This window comes from Vidua macroura, chromosome 3 (genome assembly GCF_024509145.1).
Source record: "Vidua macroura isolate BioBank_ID:100142 chromosome 3, ASM2450914v1, whole genome shotgun sequence".
NCBI classification, from domain to species: domain Eukaryota; kingdom Metazoa; phylum Chordata; class Aves; order Passeriformes; family Viduidae; genus Vidua; species Vidua macroura.
The window spans coordinates 4,744,732-4,768,508 of NC_071573.1; the positions used below are offsets into that span (position 1 = coordinate 4,744,732).

General features: G+C 42.8%; 1 protein-coding gene across 3 annotated transcripts in view; it reads right to left on the bottom strand.

Annotated features, from left to right (window-relative positions):
• The window catches only part of PELI1 (pellino E3 ubiquitin protein ligase 1), a 46,894-nt gene extending 27,283 nt beyond the window's left edge, over positions 1–19,611 (bottom strand). For 2 of the 3 annotated variants that reach the window (XR_008436224.1, XM_053973225.1), the window contains exons 1-2: positions 19,322–19,611; positions 7,179–7,343 (exon numbers count right to left, since the gene is read on the bottom strand). Coding sequence is in view for 1 of the 3 variants with exons in the window: in XM_053973225.1 (XP_053829200.1) it covers positions 7,179–7,233 (55 nt within the window). In the remaining 2 variants the exon portion in view is untranslated. The remainder of the gene's footprint in view (positions 1–7,178; positions 7,344–19,321) is intronic. The other variant, XR_008436225.1, reaches the window with a different exon arrangement.
• Between the last annotated feature and the right edge of the window lie 4,166 nt (positions 19,612–23,777).

The window sequence follows — 23,777 nt, forward strand, 5'->3', positions numbered from 1 at the left end:
CTTACTATATTCTTCCCCCTCCCTTCAAACTTTAGGCAGTCTTTACACAAGGTACAAAACTTGGTCCTTTCTAAACATATCACCTCCAGCATTTGCACATGAAAGCACATGACCCATATTCCTCTGGAGAGCTGTGGAGGGCTGCCTCCTCTCTGCAAGCCAAGGGTCAGGTTTGCACAGTGGCCTGTGGAGATGTCAGAGCTCTGTACAATCACGGGGTTCAGCACCTCTGTTTCCTGCACTTCTGACAGTCAAGGACATCTTTTTAGGAATACTTTAAATACTGTTTTATGAGCTCAGGTACAGAACAAATGTTACTTTAGGCAGTAACCCAAGAGAACAAGAATTGATTACTTGTCACATGCAATAGGTTCCTAATAGAGGAATACTGAAGTATGTCCTGATACATTAAAAGCTGCCCCTTAAAAACTAAGGTGAACCAACTTTTATGCTTATACAACTTGCATTTATACATAAACACAAAGCTAACATTTTGCACACTTTAGCTCCCATGTACATCACCTCCTACAGCCAGGAATTCAAACAGGACAGTTCCAATACCTTCTGGTGTTGGACTCCCTGCCTGTTCAGAGTTTATTACCACTCAGTGAAAAAAAAATCCCATGCCAGCTGATCAGATCTTTTTCTTTCCTTTCTAATCTCATAGGCAATGCATGATTTAGCATATACAGGCACAATACTTTACTTCCTACACTTCTAATCCAATTTGAGTAAGAGGTTTATTGCTTATAAAAATAAACAGCCAGTTACACTTTACCTCTATGCAGGCACTAACACCTAACAAAAAAAAAAGGTCATTCCCAAATAGCAGCAGCTCAGTGCTAGAGATGCTATCCCTGTATTCTACTCCTTGGCTGAGACAGAAATACAGTTACTTCCTTAGAGCTACAAGGGAGAACCAGTAGCTACTCTTGGCTCTTATCACATGCAATGTTTGGTATTATTGTGCCAAATATATTCCCAGCAAAAAAAGCCCAGGACAGAACCATGGAGATAGAGCTGTACTATTTCTATAGGGAACCAAGGGACTCTGGTCTGACCATATAGTCAGGTATTAATTAAGAGCTAAGGAAATCATTGTTTCACATTTGACTTACAGTTGCAGGTTATCAAGGTTATCACTAGTTTCAAATTTTCAATTTTCTATGTCCAAAGAAAAATGTTACCTTTAAGGGAAGGTATCTAGCTCAATATGGCAACTTTAAGTTAGTACAGCCTTCAGTTACATCTGGAAGAAGAAATATTCCCAAGAGTGTGGGTCATAAAAGATAAGCAAAGGCATTTTGGTACTAAGAGAGTGATCTGTTTGTTTTCAAAAGAGCCATGCATTTGAAATCTGTATTGCTTCTTGTCTATTCAGTATATGTCAGACAAAATTTAGCAGATTAAGATAAAAGTAATTTTAGATTGGTAGAGTACAGGGATAGTGACAGGCACTGTGGCAGAACATTTTTCCAGCAAATGCCAAAGTGAGGCAGTGTTAAAAGGTTCAGCTGTAGTTTCATGGACTGCCCCAGCATTTTCAATGCTACCTCACATTAAAATTCTAATGCAATTACATTAGCAAGGCAGCACTGTGGCTCTTTGTAATTCTACCAGCAAGGAAAGTGCACCTGAAGACAAAAAATGTTCTTCCTTGATCCAAAAGATTTCCACAGCAGAATTCTGTGTGAATATAAACTGTCAAAATTTGGCCTAGAAACTAAGACTCTTAAAACTGAGGTTTGAGCATACAAGGTCAGCATATTTCTCATTAACTAATGATAGTTTATTTACTTGACATAAAATGTTCAACCAAACAGCTCAACAATTTCTTCTAAAAAAAAAAAAAAAAAAGAAAAAAAACCCCAAAACTCCCCCAAAACATTAAACAAAAACCCATGCTTAAAGCTCTAGCTTGGCCAGAACTCTGGCTCTCTGTACTTACCAGCTCGTATTTCAAAGCTACCTGGAGAAGCCTCCAAAGCAAAAAAAAAAAAAAAAGGTTGAACAGTTAAGAGCTAGATTTGAACTAATACAAGCATGAAATAAAATCTACTTTTTTTTCTTATGCAGGCATTTTTCTGACATGTAGAAGTATCTTCACACTTGCAAACTCGCTTCTAGTAATGACCTCTGCTCTGCACTTTGTACCTGTACAGCTTGAGAGGCAGGCTTTGTGCAAAGAATTACTTGTTTTCTCTCAAAGAAGAATTTTTCCATTCAAGAAATAGGAAACACTGTTGGGCAAATACACTGAAAAGAGCATACAGCCACAAAAACAGCAGTTTTGACAGCACCACAACCAAGTGATTTTTGAACAGTACCAGACGATTCAGAACATAGTTGTACTTTAAAGAGTTTGGAAATAAATTTCACATGATTTACAGCACCACTTATTTATTAACCACATTGACTGGTTAATATAGTACAGATTTCTTCCTTTCTGAACCTTGGGAAAGAGATTAAGAGAAGCCTCCACTTTAACCCATACGCTGCCTGTGTGTATATCTTCCACGGAAACCTTAGGTCCTGTTTTCCTAGTACAGCAAATGTAACAGTAACAATCTAGTCTGGAGAAGCCATTTCACTTGCCCCTTTTTAGTCAGCCATTCAGTGCAGACCGATTCATACCAAGAAATCTGGCTCTTCAGAAGTGATCTTTGCAAGCTTTTCGGGGTAGATTGGCCCTGTCCGGACTGATATTGTTTGTGAACATTGTTTCAAATTGCTAATAGCCCCTCACAGCTCAGCGGTGCCTGGTTCACACCTATTCATAGAGGTTTGTAGAAGCTCTGCTCACATTCAATTTGCTGTTTCGATGCCTCCTGCCATCCCTTTGTAGAACAGAAGGCTCTGGAGGTGATGAACTGTCACGGGCAACCTTGACAAGTAAAGAAGACACTACCCAGATTCGTCAGAGATGTCTGATACAGTCAAGCTTCTGGACCAATGCCAATTCAAAGTAAAACAAAACAACCAAAAAACCCTTCAAACATTAAAGGAATATCATCTATATCATTAACTATTCAACAGAAATACTAAAAAAACCTAAAGAACTTCAAATATGGCAAAGTCATTGGAGCCAATTTGACACCAGACACCCAGCATGACTTTATGAAGTGTCAGGTGAGTTTTGATGAAAACTACGAGTTTGTCAGGATGATCATCAGAGCTGCCTTTAGCACTCACTGTGTGTTGCCTCAATGCAACTTGGTGGCAGAACAAATTTTCAAGCGTGCTCAGTCTTACTGCAATAACATAAACCCCAGCTGTAGAACAGATATTCTCTAAACATAAAGGAAAGATAACACTTTCTCTGGCTTAGCAGCCACTGTTGTGCCTAAGCTTTTTTAAACACTGAAGTCATTCTGCACTTTTAGCATTTCACTGATGGAAGTGTGTGTGTGTTACATGTCCCCAAAATAAACCTTGAACCATACAAATAACTAGAGCACTGTCAGAAGCTTGCTCTCCTCAATTTTATATTAGGTATTCCTTGCGTGCAAACATGACTGCTAGGACAAAAAGATGCACGGTCAGCCACTCTGAAATGTTATCAACACTATACAATGTTACAAAACCAACATGAGGAGTATATCAGCTCCAATAATTTTATTAGTTTCTGAGGTGAAGCAATTTTCTTTTAGTAATCACTTCCAAGCTGAGGCTTTTTTTTCCCTTGTTAGAAGGAAGCGACTTAATTTAAATTGCACAAAAATTTTAAAGAACCCAACAACAATAAAAACAGGTAAGCACAAAAAAACCTATTTTCTACAGATGTCTCCACTTTAAAACCAGTTTATAGCCTGAGCTTAAAATCTAACATTTGTAGTAGCTCTCTATCAGAAATAAGATACACGTTTTTCATTTACTCAAGACTGATGTAAATATTATAGGCAAAATGCAGACGTGCAGCTGTTGACATAAAGTTTCAGCCCTGAAACTTGCCCAACAAGAACTGTGACTTAGAGCTTGGTGCCTGTGGAGCAAAGCACTACTTTTGGGAACAACTGCACATTCCCAGTTTTGTGACAGAGACCTAGAGACCTGTATTTTACTGCTTCTGTTGTTAAAACTTACATCTAAGCATCTTCACATTTGCTGTACGAGCATTTGCCCAAGTCCAGCTGCAGGACTGACTATATGTTCTAGGTCCTTCTTTTTAAAAAGAGGACTGAGCCTAACATGAAGGGGGACATGTTTAGGAATTACTGGATTTCTTTCATAGTAGTCCTGTCTCGTCCAGTCATCCTCCCTCATTCAGCAATATGAAAATCCTCACATGTTAGTTACTAATTATTTTATTAATACATTTAAATAAATGTCTTTGTTTCCCAAAGACATAGCATGGTGCTTATTCCTTAACTTTTAATATAGAAGTCTACCTAAACCATAAAAATCGTATAAGAAAAAGAAAGGCTGCAATTCTCACCCCCAAAACAATACCACCATGACTGTATACACTGAAACAGCAAGATTTATCTTTACTGGTCTAAAGGTCTAGAATACAAAAGAGGTCTAGAATAAAAAGTTAAGCAGAGATAACAGAAGGCCTAACACAAAGGGGCATTGAACTGTATAGTCAAAACTCCCATAGAAGTGGCAGCCAACTGAAATCAAAGATCATAAGAACAAGCTTTCTTGTTAATTGAAAGCAACATGAAATCTCTGCTCGGCCACAAATGCACAGAGTAATGTAAACCAGCTCCAGCGTACAGAAAGCCGAATCCTTTGACAGAACTTCAGACTTTCAGGTAACTGCCTGCAAAGTCAGCATGCCCCAAAGATGGTTTTTACTGTCACAAATGAAGATTCTCTAATTAAATTTTAAAAAATAAAAATACTTGCAGCCTGTAAGTTTAACCCAGATTGGAATTCTGCAACAAGATACTCTTCCTTAAGTGTCTTTTTAAAGCGTGCCAAAACCATTAGTTAAAAGGATAATCTAAATAAAGCCATTGTTAAAAAAATAAAACTACATCATGCCATGGCTGGAACAACTAAGGTACTGATCAGCAAGGAAGGATTACTGCCTGTCATAGTAACAAAGCAGCAGACAGTTCTCTCTCTTTCTTTTTATTACTATATTAAACTTTCCCAACGTTTCACAAAAATAAAACTGAGATTTGTAGCTCATCTGATTAACAGATGATCAATTGTACTGAGCATCAGGACTGACTTTGTTTCTAAGCATACTGTATAAAAAAAAAAAAGAAAGAAAAAAAGGAAAGAAAAAACAGCATGCTAAGCAAGGAACAGAAATTATGGAATTGAAGCCCATATTCAGTTTTTCATCATCTACCAGGTAGCTTCACCAAACCTGATACTTGAGCCCAGTTATGCAGCTAAGTAAGGATTCAGCTGCACTGAAGGCAACTGAATTCAGCAGCATAAGCAAGATCACTATCAGCCTACCTATGCAAGATTGTACTAGAGCAAATCTTGACTGGACATGTAATTTAATTCACCACTCTGATTCTGGATAAACCCCAGACCTTCAAAATAATTACACTGCTCTCAGAGACAATGTTCACTGACACGTATAGTACTTAAATTGTGTGCTGTTTCTCTGAAGAGATGAAGCACTTAAATGCCAGGCACCCTCCAGCTTCCCAAGCCACCAGCTTCAACACTGTTTCACAGCTCTTCCTAGAGTTTTTCCAAGTGTTTTTGGCCTATGTACAAGTACTTGAACACAGCAAGTCCTCTCTGACCACCATGACAGAAAAGTCTTCCTAATGCATTTTCCAACGAGACTCTCAAGTTCATAAAACAAAGCTGTAACACCTATGTTACTTTTAAAGGTCTAGACCATACTGCACTATCTCTTGACCTTCCCCTTGAAACATACTGGCAGAGATAAGGAATTTTGGACTGAGAACTCACTCATGATAGAAATTTGATAGAAAATCAAGAGGCGCAGTGAAATACAGGGCTGATCAGAAACTAAAATAAACATGCAGCAAGAATTCAAGTCAGCAAAGTCATGTTGAATAATGAAGTGGTATTTCCCATACCTAGAATGTTTCAGGCTGTTAACCACCAATACTGACTGCTCATAACTAGTTTCAGGACTTTGGCAGTTGAAACAGAAATAACAGCCATTGAAGTACTGATAGCTTTGATCATGAAAAACATTATTATGATTAGCATCTCATGCCTATTTGCTCCAATCCCCTGAGATGTAAAATAAAACCATAAACATTTTCAAAGTTAATAGTGAGAGGACTTCTGGCATTTAATCACACCCTTTGTACTTGAGGTTGTACTCTCAATTTCACTAACATTAACCCCACTTGAAAACTGGTCTAAGCAAGGTAAAGTTGATGTTCTCACAACACCACATTGCTACTTTGGTTCAAGCAGTACTGAGAGAAGGCAGCAGCTGTTGTCCTCAAACCAGAGGGCTAAGGAAAAAGAACAAGCTACAGATATATTCACAGGCAAAGCTACAGAAAGCAATGCAAGAATTTTAAGCCTACCACATCAGAAGGATATACAGTCAGTCTAATAACAAAACTCAAGGCATAGCTCCCTGAACCTCTGAGGAAACACCCACAATTAATTTGTTTCTCTCAAGTTAGGCTGAAAACTCAGCTCATGGTAAAACTCTGGTCAGCAGGTCTGGAGTAAAGACAAGCCAAGGACTGCATAGCTCAGATCTGGGGAGGGAGAAGCTATGTGTGTGCACAATCCAGAGAGATGAGACGGAGAAGGCATCACTCTCACCAGGCAGTAAATATTGTATCAGAGCCTGTGGAAATAACCTTAGGTAGAAAGCCAACATTAGGGCATGAGAAAGTAAATTTGGAACAGTTTAGTAGACATGTCACTAATATAATAATCTGTATTTTATAAAAGCTGTGGTTGCTGTAGAGATATTATCCAAATAACTACTTAAAGCATTTTCTTCCACTTCTTTAAAAAAAATATAGTGATTAGAGAAAAAATATCTTTACAGATAGTTACAGCAAGACAATAGAAGTAGTTTGTATTGTTCTACACTTGTACTTTTAGCAGCTTATCTCAATCAAAATCTCCCACAGGTAAATAAAAGCTCTATTCGAAAGGGACTCTAGAAATAGTTACCAAATTCTCTAGATGAAAAATTTAAAAAGAAGTGCAAGTATAAAGAAGTTTGTTCTTGTAGAACAACTGTGCAGATGCAAACTCACCGTGTCCAAGCCCCTCGAGATTGTACCCGCGCTTCCACTTGGATTTACGGTACATAACCAAAAGCCTCACGCGCAGAGGGAAAGGGACCTGCTGATGATGGTGGCTGTCAACAGTGAGCTGAGCTCAGTTAGCTGCTAGTGCACACAGGACAACGATTTTCAACACTGCGAGAGAAAGCCAGAGTGAGACCATATGGTTAAGCCCCATCCACATCAGCAATCGACAAGTGTCAGCTGGCAGAGGCACAGGTAGGAGATCCACCTGTCACTCACAGCCACTGTAAAGAATGGTTTCCTCGAGGTTGGCTCAGTGTCTCCTGAAATAAACATGTCTCTGAACACAGCATACACCCCTCTCTCCAGTCAGTACTCCTAGTGCAAAGCAACTCAAATGCTCAGTTCTTCAACATTACTGAGGGAATTCAGTTGCCAGTTGGTACGCTCAGAATTTACTGAAATTTAAGACTATCTTCTGGAATTTTACTGGATAAGTCATAGTTTTACATTTACAGAAGACTGCCAGTTGCAGATAAGCATTAGAAAAGTGCTGTCAGCAGACACCCTGGCTGTGTGTTATTCAAAACCATGCAAAATAAAGGGATGAAAGGGCTGGCTTTAACTTCAAACTACTTAAAGTAAGGGGAGTTGGACCAGATGAACTCCAGAGTTCCTTTCCAAATTCTTCTCTTCATTGACAAACCTGGCCACTAGCACAGAGGCATGAGCTTTGCATGCAAAGACAGAAGCCCTGCATCACAGAGCTATTATGTATCCCCTATATGCATGACTGCAGGAATGCCTTAACTTATTTGCTAACATATAGCAGGAACACATTCTGCAGTTAAACAATTTTAAGGTGGCATAAAGCACTGCTGCCTGCAAAAGCAGCAGGGCTGCCTGTGGCCCAGGAGCTGCATGGCACAAGGTTCTGCACAACCATGATTTCCACAGACCCACCCTCCAGGCTCTTTCTCAACTGGATTTACTCAGTGACAAGTGCACCTGATCAGATGAAAAGAACCAAGAGTTGGGACCACCTTCCATATGACTGTGTTCATTTCCAGAAAAATACTAAAATTGTGTATCTGTAAATGCATGGGCCAATTAATGGTGAGATAACAGGAAATAAGAATTTATTTCTGAGCAGTACTTAAAAGCTATGTTAAATCTTGAAAAACAAGGAAAATTTACTCCCATTTTTAACTAGAGCTAATTTTGTTTTCTGTATACTCATTCTTCTATTCAACTTCTTTTGTTCTTTTAAGTAACAGAAGCTATACTCATCAGTAAAAGACTGCTTAGCACAGCAATAATCTTATTAGCATGAATATGGAGTTAAAACTAAGCTTATATGAAGGATGTTGTAAAATTAAGCTTGAAAACGAGCACAGTAACAGCAACTAATGAAAAAATTAAAATTCTGTCTCAGTTACAAAAATACACTTAGAACAACCTATAGTTCTGTCTTCAAGGTTTAGTCATTTCCTACACACTTCTTTTCTTCACAGGGCAGTATTTTGTCTGCTCACATTAATGCAAGGTACCTCCATAATCAGTTGCTACAATAAAACCTGGGATACACCAACATTAACACAGGTTTATGGTCCAGTTGGAAAATTCTTCCACCAACAATTCTTCTGAATTGGTCACTTGGTTGCATGATGGGAAAGCATCTTCTGACACTGCCTAGCAAAGACAGCCTGCAGAAACTGAAGAGCCCCCAACAGAGACTCCAGTACATGGAGTGGAATCAGAAGAGGGGTGTAGGTCACAAAATACAGTCTCTGAAGAGTGTGAGATAATATCTGAAGATTGTCAAAGCTTAAGCAACATTCCCAAAGACTAATCAGCATCTCTGAGATGAAGTAAAGTCTGAAATATAAACTATGGCTGAGAACTAGACACCTGACTTAAAACCATGCTTAGTACTTCAGCGTAAGAGTGAGGCCTAAGCAAAACCACCAAAACCTGCCATGGTTAAGCATACAATACAAACTAACTTGGAATTCCCACATACTTGAACTACAAGGGTTATTATTAACAGGGAATGTAGAACACATTGCGATTTTAAGTCTCTGTCTATCAAGAGGGACTTCCCCACTTAGACTTAGGTCTCTGAAGCACTGAGCAACTTTACCCTCTGCTAGAGTTGTTAAAGTTGCAGAGCAGAAACCAGAACAGACTGCCACTTAATAAAAGCAGCCTCAGCAGGAGGAGTGAAAGGGAAAACCCAGGCTTCACCAAATGCCATGCTGCTCCACATCAACACAATGGAGGGGAATCCTGTTCCATCCTGTGCTATGAGCCACCTGGCTTATGCACAGCTACTTGGCCTTGAGGGTTGAAAAGAAAAAGATGAACAGCCAAAATTTGAGGCCAGCCGACACAGCTGTCAGGCAGGGATCAGCAGACCTGAGGACTGTAGCATTACAAACACTCCAGCCCATACTGTTTGGCAGTTTTGCACTATATCCTATTCTTTCCCTCAGTTATTTCCTTCCTCTCTTTGTCTACCTACCTAATTCCTACTTGTGCTCTGCTTCTCTCCCCTACCTCATATCCCCTTTTTGTCTCTTTGGAGTCCAAGGTCTTTCTGTCAGGCTTCTTTCTATTCATACAGCATGGAAGTGCTGAAAAATGAAAGTTCACAATTTTTGGTATGTTCAGCTTCCTGTCTCAAGATTTTATTAAAATCAAGTTTCTTGAAAGACGGTTGACAGACTCTGCTTTTAACACTGTCCTCAGTCACAACATATCAATCAGTATTGAAGAAAAGAGTTCACAGATAATGCAGTGTGCTGATTTAGCTTCTACAAATGGAGAGTCTGGCCACTGCAGAGCTCTCGTTGACATGAACAGTCCCTAGCCACACAAAGACTGTCATGGTTCCTCCCCATACTCCTGCAGGGAAAAAAATTAAGATGATAGCAGATTGGATGGAACAGCTCTAAGAAAAATCAATAACAGTAACTGTAAAATCTAAAATTAAAGTAAGTCTGGTTTTGATGCTTTCAGTACACACAGTACATTAAATTTGGCATAAGCCCAATGGAACATGAAGTACTTGTGGACAATGTCTGCCAAGAGCTAGAAATACAGTACTTAGTCTTTAAAGACCAAACAGAGTGCTTCAGTTTATTTCTACTTTATGCATCTGAAGAAAAATTAAATCAAGGTGATCTTTCTGGGGGAATGTTTGTATTAAATCTAATTGGCATGCTTTGTGCAATGCTGAATGGAGCCCATGCCCATTGGCAAAGAATCACTATTTGTCGTTCTATAATCCCTTCCACTTGTGACAAAAGGTTACAAACAGATGTCAGACCTCCCCACATTCCAAAACACTGTGCTTTCCTGCTCAGCATCAGGTTTGTGCCTCACGTAAGCTCTCTACCTGGTCCTCAATCATGTTGACACTTCTAAACATCTGACACAGTGAAAGCAGAAGAAAAATGGGAAGCCTGAACTCGGGGAACTCACGCTGCATTATCATTTTTTTCACCCACCTTCACATTTGTTAGTACTTCATTAGTTTATATGCTTCAAAGCAGAGGAAGGTTTGATTAGTAACTGAATACTTACTTGCATTTCTGTAGCAGACTCCAAACATTAACAAATTAAGCATCAACACACCTGTGAGTTCCTTACCTTTCTTAAAATAAGGACAAAAAACAAGAGACAAGCCTAACCTCCACCTGGGGCTTTGGAGACATCCTGCACCATCTCAGCACACAGGTTCCTCTCCCTGCCATCTCTTATGTCCTGTGCTCTTTCCTAGCTGAACAGGAGAGTGGAGCACAATTCCAGCTTTGTTATGTCTCAGCTGCAGCCCTGCCTTGGGAAACTGGAGCAGCAAGAGAAGAAGAAATAGGCAATGCTACACTTGACACCAGCCCACAGTGAGGCAAGAAACTTCTCATGCCATCTCACTCTACATGTTAGCCAAGCACTATTTGAATCTTTAAAGCTGCTATTTCTTGGTGATTGAGGTTATGAAATATATAAAGCATCCAGATAAATCTGACTGTTACTCCTCCTCATTAACAGCTGTAAAATAATAGCAGAATGTCCACAATACTTGCTATTGTGGACTCAAGAGACTGAAAGACACCAGACACGTGACTATTATCGTGGTAATGTTCACTCATCCCTATGGTCTCTCTTGGCTTTTAAAGTAAGCATTAACTCTTCTCTCACCTTTTGGATCAGGCTCTCTCTGCTCCTGTTTATACACTGACAACTTGAATGAGTCCCTCCCCCAAAGTTAGGGGAGTAAGGGAAAGGCAACAAAAATTCTTGTAACACTTCCTCTCTTGGGGCAGAGGTTCCTCTTGCTGTCTGTGCACATCTCAGAAGAGTGATATACGGGAATGCTTATTTCAGTGAGGAAAAACTTAAATAGCCCATATATATTGGCATAGAAATTCAGAAGTAGTTGCTGTATCTAAGTCACAAATGGTTTATAAACCCACATTTTCTACTAGAGCACCCTGACCTTTCTCAGCCAGCAGTGAGAAGGACAAGAACCTACCCTATGTTCACATCTGCTGCTCAGAAACCCTCTGACAAAGCTGAAACACTGGCCACAGCACTGACTGCATAAATATGCACACGTGCAAGGAAAAACAGTGGATAAAAATAAAAGCTATTTGTGCATTTATTTGCCTGCATGATCAAGTTGAGTTCCTCAACTTCAGCAGGTGGCCGACAGCCTTAATACAGTAATACAACACTTCTTTTAAAATGGAGAAGAGAAAAAGCCCCTCCAAGCTGCTTCTCTCATCATGGTACACTCAGCCCTCAGGAACAACCTTGAGCAGTTCACAGAAACCTCACCCAACAGGCAACAGCTCACTCTGCACCAAAAGGGAAAGCTCAACTGGAATGATATTTCCCCTAATAAATAAATCAACCAATTAATGAGGGCTACCAGCAGCATAGCAATTACCTTATTGTTATTAAAAAAAAAAAAACAAACAAAGAAAAGAACAAAGATCCAGTATGATGGCAGTATGATGGCAGTATGATGGATCCACCTACCACAGGAATCAAGAGACGATGACTTGGCCATGAAAGTCATCTAAGCACAAAGGGGAGATCACCTGTCTTCAGACTAATATGCATTACAATGTATTTTGTCTAAGGCTTGGTCTGCTAATCCCAGGGTACAAAGTGCAGTTATAAATATATATGATATGTATATATATATATCTAATATATATATGTATGTATATTAAAACACAATCTTTTAAGAGGCACAAGGACAGCAGATTGGAGCAGGAAGCAGTGTTTATCTGAAGTGTCAGCAGCACCATCACAAATCTGCCTCAACATTATCACATGAGAAAAAGAACAAATGAAGGATTGTCTGTTCTTGGGCCTTCTGGTTCTCTGCACTACCTACTGAGGAACTGTTACACCTCTGCCCTGTTAAAAAGCAGTTTTTAACTGACTGTCTCTAAGTTTCAGGCCATTCAAGCTGGTTGTCTCCCAGCTCTCTATTGAAAGTACATTAAATAAATACCCCCACAATTAGTGGGTGCTGAAATTAGGTGTTACCACAATGACTTTTTTTACAGCTGGACTATTATCCTCTTCCCTTGTAACTATTCAACTGCACAAACAGTGTGCTCATGCCACTTGTAGGAATGATACAGTTTTCTGTGGACTTCTGAAAGCAGCATCCTAAATCTGAAACCTAATTACCATGAAAGCTTGATCATGAAGATGAAAATAGCAGTATTGACTGAACAGTCCATCACTCTGGCTTCTCAAATATGAAGTCAACTACTCTGGTTTCCTACAAAAGGAGGAACTCTCCCAGTTTCTATCAGAAGATTTTGTAGCATGTTCCTAAATTCAAAAGATGGCAGCTGCCCAGCAAAAAGGAGTCAGATCCACATCCAAGAGTGAGCACATACCCTACCTCCAATATTAGTCAGGGCTGAAGCCACTTTTACTCTCTTGCACTGCAGCACAGAAGCTCAAAGTCATCTTTGGCTAACCTTAAAGTACAGCAGCAATCTGAACACAGCAACTCACATCTACCAGCATTTATTTTCTTCCACGTTGAGCACTCCTCAGAGTATTTGAAGTGGTTCAGGAAAAAAAATAAACCAAACAAAAAAAAAGAAAAAAAAAAAAAAAGAAAAAAAAAAAAAAAGAAAAAAAATAGTGGGAAATGACAGAACTGACATTTTTAGAATATAGCAGTTTATCCCAAGAGGTGCATTAAAAAAGCAAAATAATCAACAAGTTCTTTAAAAGTGAGTAAATTACTTATAGTAAGCCTCCATATATAATGAATTGTGCATTTTTACCCCTAACCTCATACCAAATAAACAGCTCAGCTCCATGATCTCACATAAGGATTATTGCTTATTTTCCCTGTTGAAACTTGTGTTAAATCATGATAAAGACAATAATTATTCTTGTAAAAATATTACATGGAACTACAACTGCTTCAGATAAGTGGAAAAGATATCAAGGTAGCATGAGACAAAAATCTCAGTATACGTATTAACACTTAAAGAGAAGAGAAGCCTTGAGATTTCTTAGCAGAAATTCTTCAGGGACCACTTTTATCATTTAACACAATTTGTCTTAGGACAAAGAAAACACAGATGCAGTACCCAAGCTTGTATGATTTTAAAAATCAAGTCCTTACTGTTTAATACTGCTAGACTATTAAAAACAGAAGGGCCTGGGAACAGAGAAAGTGGGCACTATGGAAAGGCATGATCTTGACACAAGGAAAGGAACTACAAACATATGGAACCCCAAGCCTAACTTTGTGACTAGTTAAACCTTGTCTTACAGTGTCCCAAAGGAGGTCATGTTTAAGGGGGCTAAATAACTAAATTGCAATTTTACCTGTGCAGGCTGCACAGGCACACCAGCTGCCTTTCCTAAAGCCCACAGTTCTACCCAGGTGCCTTGCAGGCTGTTCCAGACATCATTGATCAGTTCCTGGGCAAAGATGAGCAGCTGGGTGAAATGTTTCAAGTTAGATTTAACCCAGAGATGCCAGCTTGACTGCCCTGACCCAAAGAACAATGAAGCCATCATTAGTGGTTTTGGCCCAGATCAAGGGGTCACCATCCATGGGGATAAGCTGGCAGGGACAAACTAATCCAACAGCTGCAACTTTCCGGTTGCTCACTACGTGGTTCAGATAATTAAGCAGAAACACTGAAAAGACAAGCAGGACAGTGTGAGATGTACAAATCATATCACCAAGTTTCTTCTCACTATGCCTTCATAAATTCTTGCAGGCCCAATGTCAAATCTCAACAGTCTTCTCAACAAGAACCACATCAGCGCCTTCAAATTCAATCTCTATTCCCTACCTTGTCCATAAAGTAAGGAAAATAGGTACCCCAGCTCAGAACAGAGTATTTTTAAGAATTTGTAATGAAACCCAAAGGGTTATATAGTTACAGAAACATTACAAATTTGAAATGCAAGCAGCTAAGTACATACAGACAGATGAATCAATTGGCAATGGAAGGGAAAAACCCATTGATGGCAGTCTAGTTAAAAAAAAAATTCTAGCTAGGCAGGGATTTGTATTTTATTATTTTTCTGGGTTTTGGTTACTTTGGGGTGTTTTTTTTTGGTTTTGTATCTTCAAGTCCTAGCTCTAACAAACTATCCCTCAGAGAATCCTACTTGACTAAATTACTCCAAACCCATAACCTGCAAGTACCTACACATTCATATATCCCAGTCACACAAAATCTCATTAAAGCCATGAAATATTATCTAGCAGCTATTCATATTATCAACCACCCTTAACCATAACAAAAAATATTCCAGAGGTCATTTCTGGTTTGGGCCTTTTAAACTATAGACTTTCAATACCCTCCTTGCTGTTCACACATATACACACACCCTGATGTAGCCAGACCAGCATCTCCCTGCCCCAAATATCTCTGTACTAGTAAAAAAAGCTTCTCACAAGGAATGCTTTTCTCCCTTCTAAAAACACATTTATGCAATTAACTTCTACAAACAAGGCTGGCACAGAAATCTGGGTGGCATGGCTGTCTAGCTAACATCAAGGCAGACCAAGAGCATGTTTAGCCAACATTGACACATATCCCAAGCCTTCTACAACATATCCAGGTGAACAAGGAAAGTGAGTGTGAATTGAACAAATCTTCTTCCTGACAGGAATATAATTACTGGACCAGAGTAAGAGGTTTTGACCTCTCCTAATCTAAAAACTGCAATATAGCTTTAATTAGAAGAGGAAAATTATAGGATACTCCCAATCCTGAAACCACAGCCAGAAATTCACTGCTCTCGAGTATGAGATTCAAGCCCAAAATTCAGCATTTACATAAGTGCCATGGGTGGCATTCAAGTCACTGTGATTAAATCCAGCAGCATGGATTAAAACCAAGGTCAGCAGATTAACTTTTATTACCTGTTCCTGAACTGAGCTGTGCTCCTGCATGGCAGGCTCCAGAGGACACCATCAATCCTTAACCAAACACTCCCACCCAGGCATTGCATTCAGACTCAACCAAACAAGCTGCTGACTCCTTCACACTTGAGCCCACGTCCCCAAATGCCACCTCACAGGGCAGCCAGGAGACAGGAGCTGGTATTGATGAGCACCTACCTCCAGCACCGGGTGCCAGCAGAGGACAACAGCTTTTTCCTGCAAAGCCTGTAGTTTCCAATTAGCTATTTCACAATCATTCATCACTACAGGGTTATTCCAGAAAGGTCACTTTGAGCAGCAAGGAACATTTGGTGCTCCAAATCACATCACATGGGTCAGTAAAAGAAGGCCATGGCATGGGGCTCACTGAGGTAGCCCAAAAGCTGTGCACTCACTCATGCAAAGCACTCGAGAACCTCTGCCTACTTGAAGAAAAAGCTTCTTTTCAAGCCAATGTAAATACAGGATACTTGTAAAAGAACATGCTCATAGTCTGCAAGACTGTCATTTTTCTGCAAATCAAGTTATTGTCAAAGAATTATTACTACTTTTAGCAAAGGCAGAAACAAGGTAGAGCTTGCTTTTTTTTAAAGTTTCAGGACAATTTCTAGCAGGAAAAAGAACTTCCATCTTTTTTTAACTTGAAAGGCAGGGGTTTGAATACATACATTCAAACATTTTGAACAAGAAACACAATCACCTGTAACTATGAATTGCCATTACAAAACATTAAGGCCACAAAAACGTGCCATGATGCTGCCTTATTGGCCCAGCCCACCCCCCAGGCAACCACTGGAGAGCCTACAGCAGCACAGGGACAGGGAAATGCATCCCACGAGCTGCCCACCACCCTCTGAGAGGCACAGAACCACTTAAATTTTGCCCAACAGTCACAACTTTTCATAACTAAACTGCAATTTTACCTTCTTCCCCATGAATCTTTTCCCCCAGGTTGACTAACTGGGCCTGACTGGAGATGCAATATTAATTTCAGTAGGACTGGGGAACTGCAGTAGCAGTGTGACACTTCCTGGTGCATCCTGCTAACCGGCAGATTGAAAGGAAACAGAAACAAGATCAGATGGAAACATGCTCACGTTTTTTCTGCTGAAACTCAGCAGAGTTCAGCGGTGCTCGACCTACTTCCTCTCCCATGTCTTTGCTGTCACTTCCTTTGACAATTTGCCAGCACACTTGTGAACCTGGATTTTAAGGAATGAATGTCTAGGAGGCAAAAGAGCTGGACTTTTTCATCCTGATGTTCAGTCAAAACTTTTACAATCTAACCAGAAAGGCACGCAGTGACCGGCCAGCAACAAGCACCTCCAATTACTGGCATCCAGCAGGAATTGCTAATCAAGTGACATTTTATATCAAAAAATACTTGTAATTAGCTCCTTACAAATGAATAAGAGTTTGAAATACCACTGGCTCCAAGGACATGATCCTCTACTTTGTAACTACAAACTCAGCCACGAGCTATAAATGCTGAAGTGAAAAGATCCTGTTTTCCACACCTGGTTTCTTAATAGAAACCAATATTGCCTCCAAAATACAAAATGGTTGTAGCAAAGATAGTGTATTAAGTTCTTCTTTAACTGAAATTACACTAGTAGTTACTCAAAATGTTAATGTCCAAGATGAGCACTAGCACGGTGACCTGTTGTGTTGAGAAATACATTCCAGTGTTTAGTAAGAACGGAAACATTCATGAGGCACACGTTACACGACTTTACTCAGCTAACACTAGGTGCTCCTACATGTTTAATTCATTTGAAATAGGAGATGTTGAAGCTTAAAGGTACCCAGTAGCAACCTACATACAACCAAAATGCATTCCTAAAGCTTCCTGCCAGGCCATTCACACGACATCAAAGAGTTAGGACACCTCTCTTGCACAGCACCAAAAGAGCCTAATTTTCCAACTACCGATGCTCAATTTTCACCAAACCATGCTTTTTCTTGGGGGAATGGACTGTGGCAGAGAGGAAAGGGGGAAGGATCCCGAGCAGACGTCTGAACTTTAGCTCCACATTACTCACTCCAAAATTGTCAGCCTAAAACATTACAAAGCCACACAACAGCACATGCAAACGAAGATCTGGGCAGCCTGTTCACCTCCACTAACCTACAGGCGCCTTCTGGAACAAAAAGCAACTGAAGATGTATCATCAACAGGTCATCTGGTTGCTTCTTTGTGGGAAAAAAAATTCGAAAGGCTGCTGAACAGAAACCGGAAACGGCCTTTTTTTTTTTTCCCGGGTCTTCCCCCGCCTCCCACACGCGTTCAAAATGAAAAAAAAAAAAAAACAAAAAAAACCATCGTCCTTCAGATGCAGAAGCTCCAGCTTCTAGCTATAGTTGAAAGGTTTTGTAATTTTCCTTACCAAGTAGTGTTTTTCCAAGGCAGAGGAGTCCCAGATTAAAAAAAAAAAAAAAAAAAAAAAAGGGATGGCCTTTAAGGCCAGAACCACCAGCATTACAGCCAGACTGCTTTTTGCTTGCATGTATTCCAGAAGCTGCGTTTTGCAGAGGTGAAGTAGATGCAGTTTTTGAGGCGGCAGTTAAAACAAAAACAAGGGGGGTGGGGGTAAGGAAAATGCTTCCAGTATAAAAACGTAACTGCTTTAAAATATACCCTTTATCAGAGGAAAATTATTCAGCTAAAAGCACAACTGCTCCTTCTCTCCCCTGCCTTTTGAATATCTTATCTACAGCTGTTGCAGGCAGAAATGTCCCCCTCGTACTAGATCCTAAATAATACGACCTGAAAACGTATTATTTAACTAGGTGAAAACAAGAGTGAAAAGAAAAACCGGACACAAGTTGCGCTGGACGGCGGGCTGCTCACAAAAGAGCCAGGGCTGAGGAGATGGGAGAGAAACCCTGCAATTCCCCCAAGAAGCTTAAAATTAAAGACACAACTCACCCATCTCCCAGCTAGATTTTTCCAGATTAAAACAACATCAAATTTGGAAGAGCTAGGGATTAAAAAAAAAAAAAAAATCCAAAGAAAAAGAAGCAAGCTTTGCCACCAAGATCTTTCAGGTTAACAACAGCCAAACAAAATCCCCCTTTGTTTTGTTGTCACCCGCCTGCGTGCTGCTCCCATTCCGCGCTCCGGCACGGGAGGCTGCGATCAATGGACTTGGCGGGGGGAAAACTCGCTCCTACCCCTCAAAAATATACAATATACCACCAAAAAAAAAAAAAAAAAAAAAAAAATCCACCCGCGAATTCAACAGAACCCTGGTGTTCAAGTATTGAACGACTTTTTTTTTTTTTTCAAGTGATGTTTTTCCCGAGGGCAGACAGCTCGGCAGCCGCTCCATGACAAAGAGCTTCCCCAGCACATTCAGCCCCAGAGCGGGGCCAACCCCGGGTGGGTGGGAAACAAAAAAAAAAAAAAAAAAAAAACCAAAAAAAAATTAAAAAAAAAGAAAAAGAAAATAAAATAAGACAAAAAACTTCCCAAACCCGGAGGAAAAAAAAAAAAAAAAAGACTGGAGAATTATTTTAGAAATAAGCAGAACAAGGGAGCCCTGCGAGGCGCACTACAAAGCGCGCAGGGCGGCGGGAGGGGAGGAAGGAGCCCGAGGAAGGCAGGAAAGGGGCAGGCCCCGGGCAGGCCCCCCACCCCTCCGGCAGCGACGCGCGGATGGGGCTGTGTCGCGACAGGCGCGATACTCACCGCGGGGAGGAAGGAAACGGGCAGAGGAGGCACCCCACGCCGGCAGGCCGGGAGCGGGGGGGAAGGGGCAGCCTCAGCCTCCTCACGGCCGCGCGGAGGGCGATAGTTCCGACTGGGCGACAAGGGAAGAAGCCTCAGAGCGCTCACCTCCGGGCGGCAGGGCTCTGGCGGGCCCGTGCTGCGAGCCACAGGCCGGGGAGCAGCGGCAGCAGCTGCCGAGAAGCGGCCGGGGAGAAGAAGCCGATGCTGATGAACACCGCCGGCTCCGCCGCCCTCACACCGAGTGCCGCGCGCCGCCCCCCGCCCCGCCTCACCGCGCGCCACACCGGCGGGGCGGGGCCTGGCGGGGCCACGCCCCCTGCCCGCCCCGGGGCATGGCGGGAGTTGTAGTTCTGTCACCCCCCCCCGCGCTGAGCGCAACCCGTGTGCCCGCACACCTGTGTGCAGCTGTGTGTGTGCCCGTGTGCAGGTGTTTGTGTCCGTGTACAGGTGTGTGTGTCCGTGTGCAGGTGTGTGTCCGTGTGCAGGTGTGTGTGCCCGTGTACAGGTGTGTGTGTCTGTGTCAGGTGTGTGTGCCCGTGTGCAGGTGTGTGTCCGTGTGCAGCTGTGTGTGTGCCCGTGTGCAGCTGTGTGTGTGCCCGTGTGCAGGTGTGTGTGTCCGTGTGCAGGTGTGTGTCCGTGTGCAGGTGTGTGTGTCTGTGTGCAGGTGTGTGTGTCTGTGTGCAGCTGTGTGTCCGTGTACAGGTGTGTGTGTCTGTGTCAGGTGTGTCTCCGTGTGCAGCTGTGTGTGTCCGTGTGCAGGTGTGTGTGTGTCCGTGTGCAGGTGTGTGTGTGTCCGTGTGTAGGTGCGTGTCCATGTGTAGGTGCGTATCTGTGTCAGGTGTGTGTGTCCGTGTGCAGGTGTGTGTCCGTGTACAGGTGTGTGCCCGTGTGCAGTTGTGTGTGTCCATGTACAGGTGTGTGTCTGTGTACAGGTGTATGTGTACAGGTGTCTGTGTCCGTGTACAGATGCGTTTCCATGTGCAGGTGTGTGTGCCCGTGTACAGGTGTGTGTGTCCATGCACAGGTGTTTGAACCCGTGTACAGGTGTGTGTCCATGTGCAGGTGTGTGTGCCCGTGTGCAGGTGTGTGTCCGTGTACAGGTGTGTGTCTGTGTCAGGTGTGTGTGTCCGTGTACAGGTGTGTGTGTCCGTGTACAGGTGTGTGCCCGTGTACAGCTGTGTGTCCATGTACAGGTGTGTGTCTGTGTCAGGTGTGTGTGCCCGTGTACAGGTGTGTGTCCGTGTACAGGTGTGTGTCTGTGTCAGGTGTGTGTGCCCGTGTACAGGTGTGTGTCCGTGTACAGGTGTGTGTCTGTGTCAGGTGTGTGTGTCCGTGTACAGGTGTGTGCCCGTGTACAGCTGTGTGTCCATGTACAGGTGTGTGTCTGTGTCAGGTGTGTGTGCCCATTTGCAGGTGTGTGTCCATGTACAGGTGTGTGTCTGTGTCAGGTGTATGTGCCCGTGTGGAGGTGTGTGTGCCCGTCTCCAGGTGTGTGTCTGTGTCAGGTGTGTGCCCGTCTCCAGGTGTGTGTCTGTGTGCAGGTGTGTGTCTGTGTGCAGGTGTGTGTCTGTGTCAGGTGTGTGCCTGTCTCCAGGTGTGTGTCCATGTGCAGGTGTGTGTCTGTGTGCAGGTGTGTGTCTGTGTCAGGTGTGTGTGCCCGTCTCCAGGTGTGTGTCCATGTGCAGGTGTGTGTCTGTGTGCAGGTGTGTGCCTGTCTCCAGGTGTGTGTCCATGTGCAGGTGTGTGCCCGTCTGCAGGTGTGTGTCTGTGTCAGGTGTGTGTGCCTGTCTCCAGGTGTGTGTCCATGTGCAGGTGTGTGTCTGTGTCAGGTGTGTGTCCATGTGCAGGTGTGTGTCTGTGTCAGGTGTGTGTCTGTGTGCAGGTGTGTGTGCCCGTCTCCAGGTGTGTGAAGCTGTAGCAACAAGACAAAGAGTAATGCGTACAAACTGAAAGAGAGGAAATTTAGGTCGGATGTTAGGAAGAATTTTTTTTCGTGTGAGAGTGGTGACACACTGGGACAGGTTGCCCAGGGACGTTGTGGATGCCCCAGCCCTGGCAGTGTTCAAAGCCAGGCTGGACAAGACCTTGAGCCACCTGCTCTAATGGAAGGTGTCCCTGCCCAGGGCAGGGTGTTGGAACTAGATGATCTTTAAGGTCCTTTCCAAATCCTTAACATTCTACAATTCCATGTGTGCACGTGTGTGTATGTGTATATACATATGGATGTAGAGAAAAATGTATGTATTTCTATATGCCCATATATGGATGTGTATATATATATTTTTTTTTTTTTTTCAACTGAAAGACCCTTCTAGCCACATAAAGAATTTATTTTGTTCAGTGTTTTCCATAGCTTACGAGAAATCACAGCCTTGATGTGGTCTTCAATTTTTTTCTTATACATGGTGAGAAACAGATTTTTAAGGGAAATGGGAGTTTTTACCACCACATCATTCAGAAAGCAACATGGTCCTGCCCCAGCACAACACACCAAGTCAATGGAAATGCTTTTGTAGTCATCTCATCATGAGCTGCTGAAGAATTATCCAGAGTCAGAAATATTAGTGGTGCCAGGCTGTGTAAACTCTACCAGTCATTAACCTGAGTTTCACTGGCCCTGAGGTTTTTAAGAAGAGATTAAGAGATATAACTCGAAGCTCCTAGATTATAAGAACAAAAGAGGTCTGGGTGATCATGCCTCATGATCTCTGGTGTAACCCTGCACATCCCAAAAATAGCTTTTTCCTCAAAGGCAGTATTCTTTTAAAACACCTGAGATAAAAATAGCCCTGATAGTAAATTCACCACACCCCAGCTTTTGGTGGCTGCTGTAAACAAAGCCTGGCATTAAACTGAGCTCTCCTCAGACCGCTTATTGGTTTGCCTTTGGATTTGCTGTAACTTTGTTCTCCGTGCTGGGCAGCTCGTTATTCCCTGCCATATTTCCAACCCAGGTATTTGCAGCCCTCTGATCGGGGTGTGCTTTATTCCCCTCTTTGCTGAGCTCCTGGTTACGAGCATCCCTTCATCCTTTGCTGTGGTGCGAGTCAGACCCTCACCCCTGAGCAGGAGCGTGTCTGGCATCTCCCCGGAGCTGCTGGAGGTTCCCATGGCACTCAGGCAGGAGTGTATCCCACATCTCCCCGGAGCTGCTGGAGGTTCCCATGGCACTCAGGCAGGAGTGTATCCCACATCTCCCCGGAGCTGCTGGAGGTTCCCATGGCACTCAGGCACAAGGGAGGACGGGACACACGTGCAGGCACGTGGCAGATGGGTGGCAGGTGACAGCAGCGCGGAGGCACGGGCGGAGAAGCTCCTGGCTCCAGCTCTGACATGGAAAACCTGCTGAGTCCTGCCTGCCAGGAAGCTGTGTCTCAGCCAGGGAGCAAGTGCTTCCTTTCCAGAGATGGTGGGCAAAAGCTGAAGGAAATGGGATGGGGAGAGGGCAAGGGATAGGTGGAAAAGCGCTGCAGTCACGGACAGGCACCCTGCTGCTGCCTGAGCCCTGCTGCTGCCCGACGCGCTCGGAGCTTTGTGTGTAATGAATCACTTGCCACACGTGATGTAACACGGCAGTGGTAACAGATCTCATTATTATCCAATTTACACGGGGAAACTGCAATGTGGAGAGGTGAATATTATGCCTGGGGCGTACTGAGACCAGATTACAGAGGGCCTCGCGCTGCCATCCCATGCTCCCTTTACTAAGCTGTATAGGAATCAGGTGCAGCTGGCAGAAGCAGACCCAGAGTATGCCGAGGAAAGCCTGGGGGGAGAGGATGAGCTTGGCATTTGCAGTACAGATCCTTGCCCCTAGCATTTGTGTCCTGCCACAACAAATAGTCCCTCTTGCTGTGTTGAATGGGGTCCCCTTCAGCTCCCAAGAGCTGCTCCAGGTCTCTGTCACATGCTGTGTTCTTCTGTAGCATCTGTTTCTCACTTTGCCCCTTGGGAAGCTCTTTCCTGATTTTGCCTGGCCATACCACCCTCCTGCAGAAGACAAAATGACCGTGAGAGATTTCCAACATCCCAGCATCCCTGCTGCAGCCTTGTCCCAGCTGCCTCAAGGATAAGTCCCAGGTGCCAGCAATGCCAGTGTTGGGAGAGCACCTGTAGCCAGACCAGGACTTGTGTCCCATTGCTGAGGGACCATCTTTTATTTAACTCTAAATTAGCACCTTCATGATGGATTTCTCTTCCATGAATTGGCCCAATCCCTTCTTATATCCATGCAGGCATTTATCCTTTGCACAACCCCCTGGCTCAGCACTGCTCCCAGTTCCCTTTTCATCTCGATCCTGCCTCAGGGTTCATTTCTTTCTCAAAGACTGTTCAGAGGAAGCTTAAGAGACAAATCAGCATTACAAAGCATTCCTCTTGTAGGAGAAAAAAATTCAGAAAGCTTTTCTCTCCT